This window comes from Triticum urartu, chromosome 5 (genome assembly GCF_003073215.2).
Source record: "Triticum urartu cultivar G1812 chromosome 5, Tu2.1, whole genome shotgun sequence".
Classification (NCBI taxonomy): domain Eukaryota; kingdom Viridiplantae; phylum Streptophyta; class Magnoliopsida; order Poales; family Poaceae; genus Triticum; species Triticum urartu.
Window position 1 is genome coordinate 435287474 of NC_053026.1, and position 15145 is coordinate 435302618.

Consider the following 15145-nt stretch of genomic DNA (forward strand, 5'->3'; position numbering starts at 1 on the left):
AGTACAATTCGGCGTGGTCCGCAGCCCCCAGAGTACGGAGTCGAGCCCCTCTACCCAGTGCGTGTTAGACTCATTTAAGGACCGCCCTAATCTGGGTTTAATGCCGCTCATGATAAGACCATTTGCTCGCTCAACTTGGCCGTTGGTTTGTGGGTGATAGACGGAAGCATAATCGAGCTTGATGCCCACGTTGCTGCACCAGAGTTTTATCTCGTCGGCCGTGAAGTTCGTGCCGTTGTCAGTGATGATGCTGTGGGGGACGCCATAACGGTGTACAACCCCAGATATGAAGTCTATCACCGGTCTGGATTCGGCTGTTTTAACAGGTTTGGCTTCTATCCATTTGGTGAATTTATCCACCATGACCAGTAAGTATTTTTTCTTATGGGTTCCCCCTTTAAGGGATCCAACCATGTCAAGCCCCCAGATCGCGAAGGGACAGGTAATGGGGATTGTTTGGAGGGCGGTGGGTGGCATGTGGCTTTGGTTTGCAAAAAGCTGGCAACCGACGAAGCGTTGGACCAAGTCATGTGCGTCTGCCCGGGTCGTCGGCCAATAAAAACCTGTACGGAAGGCCTTGCTTACAAGGGCCCAGGCTGCAGCGTGGTGGCCACCGAGTCCGGCGTGAATTTCTGCCAAAAGCTTCCGCCCTTCCTCTTCGGAGATGCACCTTTGAAGGACTCCGATAGTGCTTTTTTTATACAGCTCTCCCTCATGGACCCTGTAGGCTTTAGATCGCCGCACTATGCAGCGTGCCTCATTTTGGTCCTCTGGAAGTTCCTGCCTAGTTAGGTAGGCCAAGAATGGTTTTGTCCACGGGGCAATGATGGCCATTATGACTTGGGCTGAAGGTGTTATTTCGGTGGCAGAGCCGCCGATTATGTCAGAGTGTTCGGTATCGGGCATTTTGGTCGGGTCCGGACTATTGTTACCGGTGTCCCCTTCCCATACTACGGATGGCTTAAATAACCTCTCCAAAAATGTGTTGGGGGGACCGCATCGCGTTTTGTGCCGATGTGGGCGAGGATATCCGCCGCCTGATTGTTTTCCCAAGCCACATGGTGAAATTCGAGCCCCTCGAACCGAGCTGACATCTTTAGGAAGGCGTTTCGATAGTCCGCCATCTTCGGATCCTTGGCATTGAAGTCTCCATTTATTTTGGGATATTGCGAGGTTCGAATCCCCACACACCTCCAGGCGTTGAATGCCCATGGAAACTGCCATCCAAAGACCATGTAACAGGGCTTCGTATTCGGCTGCGTTGTTGGAGTCTGTATATAGTGTCTGCAGTACGTATTGCACTGTATCTCCGGTTGGGGACGTCAGGACGACGCCAGCCCCCAGACCAGCCAGCATTTTGGAGCCGTTGAAGTGCATGATCCAATTGGAGTATGCGCCATACTCTTTAGGGAGTTCGACTTCCGTCCATTCAGCGACAAAGTCGGCCAATACTTGCGATATAATGGCTCGCCGAGGTTTGTATATTATGTCGAACAGGAGGAGTTCAATTGCCCATTTGGCAATCCGGCCCGTGGCGTCGCGGTTGTTTATAATATCATTAAGTGGCACTTCCGAGGCTACTGTAATCGAACACTCTTGAAAGTAGTGTCGCAGCTTCCGGGATGCCATGAATACCGCATAGGCTATCTTTTGATAATGTGGGTACCGTGATTTGCATGGAGTGAGGACAGTGGATACATAATATACCGGCTTTTGAAGAGGGAATTTATGTTCGTCCGCTTCTCGTTCGACGACGAGCACTACGCTTACAACCTGATGAGTTGCCGCAATGTACAAAAGCATTGGTTCGCCAATGTTTGGTGCGGCCAGGATTGGGTTGGTTGCCAGTATGGCTTTTATTTCTTCCAATTCAGCTGTGGCAGCGTCCGTCCACTCGAAGTGTTCGGTGCGCCGAAGGAGGCGATAAAGGGGTAATGCATTTTCTCCTAAGCGGGAGATAAAGCGGCTTAGAGCCGCCACACATCCAGTTAATTTCTGAATTTGTTTGAGGTCCGTTGGGATAGCCAACTGTGACAGAGCTCGGATTTTGGCCGGATTAGCTTCAATTCCTCTACTGGAGACAATGAAGCCCAGGAGCTTTCCGGCTGGTACGTCGAAAACGCATTTTTCCGGATTGAGCTTGATGTCGTATGTTTGGAGGTTGTTGAATGTGAGTCTCAAGTCGTCTATTAGAGAGTCGACGTGTTTGGTTTTAACGACCACATCATCTACGTATGCCTCTACTGTTTTGCCGATCTGTTTCTCCAGACATATCTGAATCATGCGTTGATATGTTGCGCCGGCGTTTTTGAGCCCAAAAGGCATTGTGTTGAAACAGAAGGGGTCGTATGGTGTGATAAATGCCGTTGCGGCTTGGTCGGACTCCGCCATCTTGATTTGGTGGTAGCCGGAGTATGCGTCGAGGAAACACAATGACTCGTGTCCTGCGGTAGCATCGATAATTTGATCAATGCGGGGGAGGGGGAAGGGATCCTTTGGGCAAGCCTTGTTGAGGTCCTTGAAGTCGACACATAGGCGCCATGATTTGTCCTTCTTTGGTACCATCACCAGGTTTGCTAGCCAGTCCGGGTGTTTTATTTCTCTAATGAATCCGGCCTCCAATAGCTTGGCTAGTTCCTCTCCCATACCTTGTCTCTTAGGTTCGGAGAAACGCCGAAGAGCCTGCTTGATCGGCTTGAATCCCTTTAGGATGTTGAGGCTGTGCTCGGCCAACCTGCGTGGGATTCCTGGCATGTTTGAGGGGTGCTAGGCGAATATGTCCCAATTCTCGCGCAGGAACTCTCTTAGTGCGGCTTCCACGGCGGGGTTTAACTGTGCCCCGATGGAGGCTGTTTTTGTAGGGTCCGTTGGGTGGACTTGGAATTTGACTATTTCATCCGCTAGTTTGAAAGAGGTGGACTTGGATCTCTTGTCAAGTATCATGTCGTCCCTGTCCACTGTGGAGCGTAGCGCAGTTAATTCCTCGGCCGAAAGGGCTTCGGATAATGCTTCGAGGGCCAATGCGGCTGTTTTGTTTTCGGCGCGGAGTGATGTGTCCGGATCACTAGCGAGAGTGATGATTCTGTTGGGCCCGGGCATTTTGAGCTTCATGTACCCATAATGGGGTATGGCTTGGAAGATCGTGAACGCCTCTCGTCCTAAAAGGGCGTGGTATCCACTACTAAACGGGGCCACTTGGAATGTAATTTCTTTGGACCTATAGTTTTTCGGCGTGCCGAATACCACATCTAGTGTGATTTTCCCAGCATAGCGTGCTTCCCGACTGGGGATGATTCCTCTGAAGATTGTGTTGCTTTGCTCAATGCGGTTCCAGTCTATTTCCATTTTTTGAAGAGTTTCCTCATAGATGAGGTTTAATCCAGTGCCGCCGTCCATGAGTACTTTGGTGAGTCGAAAGCCATCCACAATTGGAATGAGGACCAGTGCAGCTGGTGCTCGGGCTGTTCGGAATTTAGGTTCGTCACTGGCATTGAAGGTAATAGCCGTGTCACTCCATGAATTTATTGCTGCCACGTGGCAGATTTCGGCAATGCCGCGGAGTGTTCGCTTGCGCCTATTATTTGATGCGAAGGTCTCAAAGACTGTTAATACCGTATTGTTATCCCTGGGATGGTGCTCTGTGGCATCTGGGATGAGAAGATCCTCGCCGCTTTTGGCCACCTGCCGGAGTATCCAACATGCTCTAAGGTTGTGTGTTGGTATGGTATCTGTTGTACTATGAATTTTGCAGGGTCCGTTGAGCCATCCCTCCAATACGGTTCCACGCCCTGTAGAGGGTTTTTGCTTCTTTGTAATTAACTCGGGTGTCTTATGATAGTGCACCATTTTATTTCGGACTGGGTGTATATTCGGAGCCGGATTATCCCAAAATTTCGTTTCGGTTTTCCAGGCACTTTCCATCGCACAGTACTTTCGTACTATGGACACCAAGTCGGCGAAGCGTGATATGTCACGGCGACTTATGGCGTTAAGGATTCCCTTGTCCGTGCATTTATTGTAGAAAAGTGAGACTACGTCTTCCTCGCGGCAGTCCTTAACCTTGTTCATCACAAGGAGGAATCTGGCCCAATAATGATGTACTGTTTCATGGGGCTCTTGCCTAATGTGGAAACGATTGTTTATGTCTGGGTGGGTGGGTGTATTTGACTCCGAACCCTTACCTGATCTGAGACCCAGGGGCCGAGGTGTTTCCAATCTTAGAAGTTCGGATTCCCGGATGTTGCCCGATGAGTCTGGCCCGCTGCCTGACTCTAGGTTCAGGGCTTGGGCGATGTCCTCACGTAAACGGGTATCCGGCTCGGAGAGCTCAGGAATCCGGACATAGTTAGTCCTCAAGATAGAGGAAGACTCGCCGCATTGTTCCTCCACCACCGCAATATGATGGGTGACCGGTGGAGAGTTAATCTCTCTTTGATCGGGTTTAAGCCCAATCCGATCATAGTCCATAGCGACTCACAAGGCGGCGATGCGATCCAAGAGCTCATTTAGGGAAGAGAGCTCCATTGGATCCATCTGCTCGGCGAATTCCGAGCCGGCGTGGAGGCTGTTTTCGGTGACCCGAGAAGTCATCGTCGGTGCAGCGGCCGAACGGGCGATCATGATGAAACTGCCAAGCCGGAGAGTTTGGCCGACAGCCAGGGCTCCCCCGGCGGTAATGTTGTTTTTAACAACGAGACGAGGCATCCTTCCTTATGGCGACGACACAGTGTAACTCTCAATGAAAGCACCAATGTCGGTGTCAAAATCGATGGATCTCAGGTTCGGGCCCTTTTGATGAAGGTAAAACCCTACGTCCTGCTTGATTATTCTTGATAATATGAGTAGTACAAGAGTTGATCTACCACGAGATCGGAGAGGCTAAACCCTAGAAGCTAGCCTATGGTATGATTGTATGTTGTCCTACGGACTAAAACTCTCCGGTTTATATAGACACCAGAGGAGGCTAGGGTTACACAAGGTCGGTTACAAAGGAGGAGATATACATATCCGTATTGCCTAACTTGCCTTCCACGCCAAGTAGAGTCCCATCCGAACACGGGACGAAGTCTTCAATCTCGTATCTTCATAGTCCAACAGTCCGGTCAAAGGATATAGTCCGGTTGTCCGGAGACCCCCTAATCCAGGACTCCCCCAGTCCCGGTTCCAGCCATGAACCGGGACCAATGGATGTGGGCTAAGAGCGAGGCCTATTGGTCCCGGTTTGTGTCTGGACCGGAACAAATGGGTCCAGACGAACCGAGACCAACGAGGCCCTGCCTCCATGGGTCCCGGTTCGTGACTGAACCGAGACCAAAGCCATGTTTTCTACTAGTGAAGGAGATGGACGAGGCGGCAAACGAGATGTTTAACAAGAGTGATGACGAGGAGGACATTTACGGCTCCGCCAAGGCCACACCCCACCGCCACGACCACGAATCCAGCACGTCGAAGTACGCCGCCGACAGCGAGCAAGAGTAGTGCATGATAGGTCGTCACCGCTCGGGTCCCAAGAACGCCACCGCTCTTCCCCTCGCGTTGAAGCCATGACGTTGGGATGCCGGCAACCACGATGACCGTGTGCTGGAGCCGTCCAGTGGGAGGGTTGTAATTCCGGTGGCCCCGTGTTGAGGAGATGGCAAGGGGAAGTTGGGGATGAAGAGAAGGCACCAGATCTGAACAGTTGGGAGTCGTTTCATCATACGGCCAAGGCACGACCGGCCGAATATTTTGGTCGGCCGGCCGGGCGCCTAGTGCTGGCCTTTACCTTATCAGTTCGCCTGTTCGGGCGCCTAGTGCTGGCCTTTACCTTATCAGTTCGCCTGTTCGGGCGCCTGAGTCTCCCCCAGTCTATCGCCAGAGTGTTTACCTGCGCCAGCAATGGATCCAGCCACCAAACTGCGATTCGACTCGCCGCTCCTCCGCGTCTACGAGGACGGCCGAGTGGAGCGTCTCTTCGGCACAGAAACCACCCCGCCAGGCTTCGATGCTGCCACCGGCGTCACCTCCAAGGACGTCGTCATCGACGCCGCCACCGGCGTCTTCGCCCGCCTCTACGTCCCCGACCTCGTCGCCGCCGGCTCCGGTTCCCAGCGCAAGAAGCTCCCGATCCTCGTATACTTCCACGGCGGCGGCCTGGTCCTCGACTCGGCCGCCTCTCCGACGTACCACAGGTACCTCAACTCCGTCGCCTCCAAGGCCGGCGTCCTGGCCGTGTCGGTCAACTACCGCCTCGCGCCAGAGCACCCGGTTCCCGCGGCCTACGACGATTCCTGGGCGGCGCTCAGCTGGGCCGCGTCGAGGGATGACCCCTGGCTTTCGGAGCACGGCGACGCCGGCAGAATCTTCTTGGCCGGCGACAGCGGAGGCGCGAACATCGTCCACAACATAGCAATCATGGCCGGCACCCGGGATGGTTTGCCCCCAGGAGCACGGATTGAGGGGGCGATCATATTCCATCCTATGTTTGGGGGTAAGGAGCCAATGGACGGCGAGGCCATGGACATGAGAGCGATCACGGAGAAGCTTTGGCCCATAATATGCCCGGAAAGCGCAGACGGGATGGACGACCCGAGGTTGAACCCGTTGGCTCGTGGAGCGCCGAGCCTGCAGAAGCTGGCATGCCGGAGGCTGCTTGTCTGCTCGGCCGACGGAGACTTCGCGCTGCCGAGGGCCGCGGCGTACTACCAGGCCGTGAAGGCCAGCGGGTGGCCCGGCACGGTGGAGTGGCTGGAGTCCAAGGGAGGAGAGCACGTGTTCTTCCTCAGCAAGCCGGAGTGTGATCCGGCTATGCAACTGATGAACCGGGTGGTCGCCTTCCTCGCCGGCGATTGATTCAGAGGGCACTCGCGTGCTCAGTGAGTTCCCCTTCGGATTGCAAGTGTAATCAGAACTCAGAAACACACTTATTTTGTGAATTCAGAACCATGAAAATAAAGGGCAAGATTTTTTGATCCCCAGCCTCTGTTACTGAATCATTCGCCGGCGAACTAGAGAAAACAGACTCAACAGCGCCTGACGAAGTCGGCCACGACGGCGAGCTCCTTGGCGGCGTTGTCGCAGTCGGGCTTGAGCAAGAAGTAGACATGCCCGTCGCCCTTGGTCTCGTAGAACTCGAGCTCGCCGCCCCACCCGCACGCCTTGACGCCCGCCGCGTAGGCGCGCGACCTCTCCACGAACCAGCAGTGTTCCGCCGTGGCGACCAGCACACGGTCGCACCCGAGCTGGCTCAACTCCTCCGGCGACGCCCCGGGGTTGATGTACGGGTGGTCGAGGCCGAGCTTACCGCCGCAGGCGACATGCCATACCTGGTCAATGCCGCCGCGGATGGCGGCGTCCGTGAGCTCCCCGCCGACCGGCTCTTTTCCCCAGAAGTACGAGTGCAGGAGCGCGATGCCGCTGACCTTGTCGCCGTACCCCTCGATGCGTTCCTTCCGCAGCCGGACCGCCGTGCGGTGCGCCATGTTGGCCCCGGCGCTGTCGCCGGCGAGGACGACGCGGGACGCGTCGCCGTGCGCCGCGAGCCAGGGCTCGGCGCCGCCCGGCCGGCACGAGGAGACGACGGCCTTGAGGGCCGTGAAGGCGTCCTCGTAGGCGGCCGGAACTGGGTGCTCCGGGGCGAGGCGGTAGTTGACGGAGACGACGACGGCGGGGGCCGCGGCGGCGAGGGAGGCGGCGTACTTGTGGTAGAGCGGGGAGGCAGCGGTGTAGATCATGAACGCGCCGCCGTGGAAGAACACGACCACAGGGAGCTTCTTCCCGGGCTCCGCCAAGGAGGCGGCGGCGGGGAGGTAGATGCGAGCAGAGATGTTTGCCGCCGGGTCGAGGACGGCGTCCTTGGAGGCGACGCCGCTGGCTGGGTCACCGGACGGTGAGGAAGGCACGGTCTCGGTGCCGTTCAAGCGCACGACGCGGCCGCCCTTGTGCACACGCACGACGCCGGGTATCTCGTGCTCGACCTCGGAGCCGGGGTCGTCCATGGCTGGGCTTGCGGCAGGCGGCAGTGAGCTTTGGCTCGGCGTCGCGGCGCTGAAGGCCGTGATCCGAATCTGCAAGAGCAAAGCGGCAAGCGGGGCGACGACGAACACACGCACAGCACTGCACCACCCGTCGCCGCGTTTACCGATTGCCTGCTTAAAAAACTACAGGCTTACGTAAGTGCTGACGTGGGAGCAACCATGGTCCACCGAGGAATGCTACATCCAGGTAGATTTTAATTTTTTAGATTCACGTCAGAGCAAGTGCAATAAAGGTCTATAAGAGCAACTTCAATGGGGCAACTCATTTCGTCCGTGCCCGTTCGTTTGGTACAGCGCAGACAGAAAAATCGGCCCAACGCGCCGATTCAAACAGACGTATGTCCGCTTTCGTCCGCCTGCAGACCCATTTTCGGTCCATTCTTGAGCCTGATTTGCGTCGGCACGGACATAAGACGGACGCGTGCGTGCTCGCCCTGTTTCCTCATCAGACCCGCTGGTCGGTGATACACTGGATTGGCCTCTTCACATCAAACAGCACACCCTCGCCCGCCTGCTTCGTCGCCGACGCCGCCGGCCATTTTTTCCGATAAAAAGATAGTTCTAGCGTACACAGATAAAAGAAAAGACCAACTACTCGTCGCTTTCCGACTCCGACTCGGTAATGTCCTCCTCCGACGTCTGAATGTAGGCGTCAGCATGCTGCTCGTCTTCAAAGTCTCAACCCGACGTTTCTCGTAGCTTGTCCTCCCTATAGGCGGCTTGCTCCGTCCTCCTCGCGTCCCTCTCCAACCTCCTTTGCTTGTAGAAGTGGCACTCATCGACGATGTCCTGCGGGAAGCATTCGCACTACACCACCATGGCTTCCACGTCCATCTCGGCGATGGCGAGGCGAGGCTGCCGCCTCCGGTGGACACGACGATCCTCGTCGGTGAAAAGCCGCGGGAGAGGCGCGAGATCCTGCGCCCGCTGGCTCGACACGTCGGGAAAATACATATCCCGATGAGGCCTCGGGAGGCGCCACGACGCCGCGTCGTGCGCGCGGGTCGCCTCCTCTGCGGCGTCGAAGGTGCCGAGGATGAGGCGTTTCTCGCGAAACCAGATTTCGGAGGAGAAGGCGCCGGAGCGGCGCTCGCGGACTCCGCGAAAATCCAAAGCGCCGAGGCGGCGCATCGACATGGTGGCATAGCGACGGCGAGGCTAGTGAGAGGGGGCGAGACGAGTGGGCGGCGGACAGAGTGTGGAGGGAGCGCCTGCTAGCTCTTCTCTTTCAGTATTATGAAATTTCATTCCCATTAGAATATTAATTGACGGATAATTAAAAAAAAACTCTAATATAATAGAAAATAAAATGAAACGGTCGACCCAGATATAGAAGGTCGACCTAGGCGGATATACGCTATAAAATATATGTTCTACTTACTTTTCGTTGGCTTCGGAATAATAGAGTAATTCGGAATAGCAGCCAAAATCTTGGGAAAATCTAAGTTAATGACCAGGTTTGGATAAATAATTTAGGAAGGATATTCTCATACTGACACAATACAAGGACTTATAACGAGCGCCGCCCGCGGTATGGGTGCGAACCTTTCCCGCGCGTTGGAGCGCCAAAATCAGCGCGCGCTAGGCCGCTTTTCCTCGCCCGCGCAAACCTTTGCTACGTGCTGGAGCGCCAAAACCAGAGCGACGGCATGGCCACTGGCATGATCTAAAAGCGCGTACGGTCATAAAATGGGTAGGCCCGTTGGGCGCACTGCCGACCCAAAGCTAAAAAAGGGCGGACGGCGAGCGGGCGACCGACCCAAACAGATAAAAAGCGAACAAAAACGCCGTCTGTTTGGGTCGACCCGTTGGAGTTGCTCTAACCCGCATTATCAAGTGGAGGAGGGAGACATGAAAAAAAATGAACTCTCACACAAGATCCTAGCTATATGCTAACTTCTAGGCAAATACTACAATAAATAGAAAGAAATGTGCTTATAAAATTATTCCCTTTGTAAAAAAATATAAGACCATTTAGATCAGTATATGATGAGAGTACTAATCTCATAGCCAACTTTATAGCACACCTTACTATATAAACGACTGTAGTAGATGACTATGAATGTCATGACAATTTCTTATAGCGATCAACTGCGAAAATGCCAAACGAAGACCGAGCTTCATGGAGGTCTTTGTTTGGAAACTTCAAAATTTAAACTTGTCAATTTCAAAAAATTCTGAAAATAAATACACATATACCTAGATACATAATGTACACGTGTGCAAATTTTTAGTTTGGAATACAATAAAATGTGAGCTACACAAAAAAAAACAATCTGAGGCTTTTTAGCATCTGTACTGTTCATCTTTAAAGTCCATGATTTTGCTTTTTTTGTGCAGCTCGCAATTCAAGGTATTTCATCCTTAAAACTTTCACATATACACTTCGCATCCTTGCATACATGTCTAATTTTTTCAGAATTTTTTAAACCAAAATTTATAAATTTTGAATTTTTAAAATAAAGAGCTCCATGACGCTCGGTCTCTAAAATGCCCTACTCGATCAACTGGCTTTACTGTTAACTATGCTCTCAGTCGATTTGCGGGGCAGATAGAGCAGTGCCCAAGGTCAAAGACCCTTTGGAAGAGGCCTCACCAGGACCGTCGGGGAGATATGGACGTCGCGGCTGGCCTCGATTTTTTGTGCTAATCGTGGATCAAATTGCACGGAGGCAAAGACTGAATGTTCGTACATGAGGCGTAGTTTCGCGAATGCTATGTCTCGCTTATAACAAAACTAGGGTGAAACTTTCCTACAACATGCATGTGGGCCGGTCTAATAGCGTGTTACTCGTTCAGTTGGAATAGTAGCTGCATTGCATACACATCTGTACTCAACCTGTCTCTGAAAAAACAGGCTCATATGCGACATCTGCGACTTGTTTGGTTGTCTGCATATGGACTTCCTGCATTAGGGGATCAATTTTGACATGTTGTTTGGTTGCCTGCATTGTCTCGGCGCATGCAACTACACGTTGTTTGGTTGCCCGCATGGGGTATGATTAAGAGTTAGCACTTGCACTTAGCACACAGGGCTAAGAGCTAGCAGAGGAAGGAGGAGAAGAAATGCAGTGTGCTCGGACCATGGCGACTGCGGTGGATAGTGGCCGTGGCGCCGTGTCCGACATGACGAGCATGGAGTCGTGGACGAGTGACCCCGCCGGCAGCACGGCGAGCGACACCGTCGGCGAACTAGTTGCGGTGTTCACGCAAAGACAGTGGATAGAGGAGGAGAATGCAGTGCTCGCGCCATGGTATCGTCAGTGCAGTGGACGAGAGAGGAGGCCGAGATGATCGACGCAGGAAACGACTCCAGTGTGGTAGGGCGAGAGAGAGGAGGTGAAGATGATCGACCCGTCGGCGGCGCGGTGAACTGCAGTGTGCGCGAAGGCAGAGGACACAAGAAAGCAGTGTGCGCGCCATTGCAACATCAGTGCAGTAGGAGGACGACAGAGAGTAGGCCGAGATGAGCGACGCCGGAAACGACTCTAGTGTAGTAGCACGCGGGCAAGGAGATCAAGGGGAAGGGCTTCGGCGTCGAGAGGGATGAATAGAAGGCTCGGAGCAGAGGACAGAGGAGCTTGACATGGCGGCGTCAGTGAAGTAGACTGCTGTTAAAAAAGAGATGAAGCTACGATCATCGAAAACCAAAAAATTACAACACGAATGTTGTGAGGGACTGTGAGATTAGGTTGCTGGTCAAAGGAAATTTCAAATGATTGATCGTGCACGACGAATCTGATAAGATTCGTCCAGAATAGCTCCAAAAGGGAACACGAGATTAAGAACTTACGGTCGACGAAACTACGAGCCGATAGATTGAATGGAACTATAGCACCGAGGTGCATCTTTTTCGTGTAGAGCTTACCTCGAATCGAAGCACTGTTGTATAGATCAGAGGGAGGAGATTAGATAGGAGCTTACTAGAGGTTGAAGAAAAACTCACGTAATCACCTCGCATCCCTCCCGTCTCCACTCGTGCAAGGGCCCATCGGCTTGCGCTCACCTCGGCCTGACTCGGGAAAAACTGCCGATTTCTGGATTTCCAGTGAGTTAGGCCCAGAGGTGTTTTAAATTTCGTGCTATGCGGGCCCAACAGGAAAACCAGGCAACCAAACAGCCCGCTTCCTTCCCGCATGGGCCTGGTTGGGCCTCATGCGAGCAACCAAACATGCCCTTAGCTCATGTGTTTGCTCAGGTTTTCTTTGTTTTTCTGTTTGGTTTTCGTTGTTTTCTTTTGGTTTCTTTGTTTCATCGTTGTATTTAGGTTTTTATTAATGTTCTATTTGTTTGTTTCATGTTTTTGTTGGGTTCTCTTTTCTTTCTTCCTTTGTCTTTGTTTTTTTCTTTATTTCTTGGTTTTCAACGATTCTCTTTTGTTTTTTATAGGTTTTCATAGTTTTCCATTCCTTTGTGCTCGTTTCTTGGTTTTGTTTTTTGTTTTTCCTCTTTCATTTTCTTTGTTTTTTTCCTTTGTTTCTTTTGGTTTTCAATCTACGTTTTTCATATACATCAAGAACATTTTTCTAATAAACATTTTACATTATTCAAATACATATTTAACATTTTTTAATACATGGTCAATAGTTTTTCTATACACACTTGTTACATTTTTAATTACTTGATTAACATTTTTCATATACAAGATAATGTTTTTGTGAATACATGGTCAATATTTTTTATACACATGTTAACATTTTCAAATGCTTAATTAACGTGATAACTGAAAAATCTTGATGAGTCTCTTGAACACAGAGAATGAAAAGAAGCAATGGATTGTGAGCTCGCAACCTTGATGAAACATAACACATGGCACCTCGTACCTCCAAAAGTATGTTAAGATATCATTAAATGCAATTGATGTTCTAGATCAAGAATAAGTCTGATGATACTATTGACAAGTATAAAATATGTCTTGTCGTAAAAGGGTTTAAACAATGATATGATATGGATTATTTTATAGAAAACAAGCATGCACACCTTGAGTCGAGCTGTAAAAGCTGCCTCCCCCAATACGCCCTCCCCAAGCGATTTTTGTAGTTTCTAGAGGATGATGCCTTAGACCATCTCCAGCGAGCCCCCAAGACGCCCTCCCCAGGCGATTTTTTCGCGCAGGTCCGAATTCGGCTCTGGCGGACCCAGGCCGAACCCGACGCGCTCGGGGGCGCCGGGCGAAATGGTTTTGGCGCGAAAGAGCCGCGGGCCCGCTGAGTCGGCGACACTCGCCTCGTCGTCCTGTGAACGCCTCGGTTTCCCGCAGGAAATCAATGCCAAGGCTGCCGCCGGTCAGCCTTCCATTAATTCCTCACGGATCGGCTCTTCATGGGCGGCGCGGCGCCGCCCCCCTTACCGCATACACACGCCTCCCCGGCGGCTATAAAAAGCGCCCCCCCGCGCCGTTGCCCACAGACGCCATGCTCTATGTCTCTCTCTCCGCCGCCGACGACCCTCTCCTCTCTCCCAGCCTCATCCACGACAATGTGCGAGTGGTTCCCCGGCAACGGAGCGGCGGCGAACGGCTTGAAGGAAATATGCTCTAGAGGCAATAATAAAGTTATTATTTATTTCTTCATATCATGATAAATGTTTATTATTCATGCTAGAATTGTATTAACCAGAAACATAATACATGTGTGAATACATAGACAAACAGAGTGTCACTGGTATGCCTCTACTTGACTAGCTTGTTGATCAAAGATGGTTGAGTTTCCTAGGCATATACATGAGTTGTCGTTTGATCAACGAGATCACATCATTAGGAGAATGATGTGATTGACATGACCCATTCCGTTAGCTTAGCACTTGGTCGTTTAGTTTACTGCTATTGCTTTCTTCATGACTTATGCATGTTCCTATGACTATGAGGTTATGCAACTCCCGATTAGCGGAAGAACACTTTGTGTGCTACCAAACGTCACAACATAACTAGGTGATTATAAAGGTGCTCTACAGGTGTCTCCGATGGTGTTCGTTGAGTTGGCATAGATCGAGAATAGGATTTGTCACTCCGATTGTTGGAGAGGTATCTCTAGGCCCTCTCGGTAATGCACGTCACTATAAGCTTTGCAAGCAATGTGACTAATGAGTTAGTTATGGTATGATGCATTACGTAACGAGTAAAGAGACTTGCCGGTAACGATATTGAACTAGATATTGAGATACCGACGATCGAATCTCGGGCAAGTAACATACCGATGACAAAGGGAACAACGTATGTTGTTATGCGGTTTGACCAATAAAGATCTTCGTAGAATATGTAGGAACCAATATGAGCATCCAGGTTCCGCTATTGGTTATTGACCGGAGATGTGTCTCGGTCATGTATACATAGTTCTCGAACCCATAGGGTCCGCACGCTTAAAGTTCTGTGACGATCGATATTATGAGTTTTTGTGTTTTGATGTACTGAAGGTAGTTCGGAGTCCCGTATATGATCACGGACATAGCGAGGAGTCTCGAAATGGTCTAGACATAAAGATCGATATATTGGACGACTATGTTCGGACACGGAAGTGTTTCGGGAGGTTTCGGACATATACCGAAGTACCGGGGGGTTACCAGAACCCCCCGGGGGAGTGATAACCCACAAGTATAGGGGATCGCAACAGCTTTCGAAGGTAGAGTATTCAACCCAAATTTATTGATTCGACACAAGGGGAGCCAAAGAATATTCTCAAGTATTAGCAGCTGAGTTGTCAATTCAACCACACCTGGAAACTTAGTATCTGCAGCAAAGTGTTTAGTAGCAAGGAATATGATAGTGGCGGTAGCGGCAACAAAATTAAAGGCAGCAAAAGTAATGTTTTTGGTATTTTGTAGTGATTGTAACAGTAGCAGCGGAAAAGTAAATAAGCGTAAACCAGTATATGGAAAACTCGTAGGCACCGGATCAGTGATGGATAATTATGTCGGATGCGGTTCATCACGTAACAGTCATAACATAGGGTGACACAGAACTAGCTCCAATTCGTCAATGTAATGTAGGCATGTATTCCGAATATAGTCATACGTGCTTATGGAAAAGAACTTGCATGACATCTTTTGTCCTACCCTCCCGTGGCAGCGGGGTCCTATTGGAAACTAAGGGATATTAAGGCCTCCTTTTAATAGAGAACCGGAACAAAGCATTA

At 51.2% G+C, this 15145-nt stretch overlaps 2 protein-coding genes across 2 annotated transcripts; one reads left to right on the forward strand and one right to left on the reverse strand.

The window, feature by feature from the left end:
• Positions 1-5635: 5635 nt before the first annotated feature.
• On the forward strand, positions 5636-6950 carry LOC125509587 (tuliposide A-converting enzyme 1, chloroplastic-like). The gene has a single exon (XM_048674582.1). It carries the CDS (start codon positions 5878-5880, stop codon positions 6829-6831), a length of 954 nt encoding a protein of 317 aa, XP_048530539.1. The 5' UTR covers positions 5636-5877; the 3' UTR covers positions 6832-6950.
• LOC125509586 (probable carboxylesterase 12) lies at positions 6881-8133 on the reverse strand. The gene has a single exon (XM_048674581.1). The coding sequence runs from the start codon at positions 7974-7976 to the stop codon at positions 7002-7004; it is 975 nt and encodes a 324-aa protein (XP_048530538.1). The 5' UTR covers positions 7977-8133; the 3' UTR covers positions 6881-7001.
• Positions 8134-15145: the final 7012 nt, after the last annotated feature.

Coding starts and splice junctions, on each gene's coding strand:
- LOC125509586 (XM_048674581.1), bottom strand. CDS start 7,976: ATGGACGACCCCGGCTCCGAGGTCGAGCACGAGATACCCGGCGTCGTG.
- LOC125509587 (XM_048674582.1), top strand. CDS start 5,878: ATGGATCCAGCCACCAAACTGCGATTCGACTCGCCGCTCCTCCGCGTC.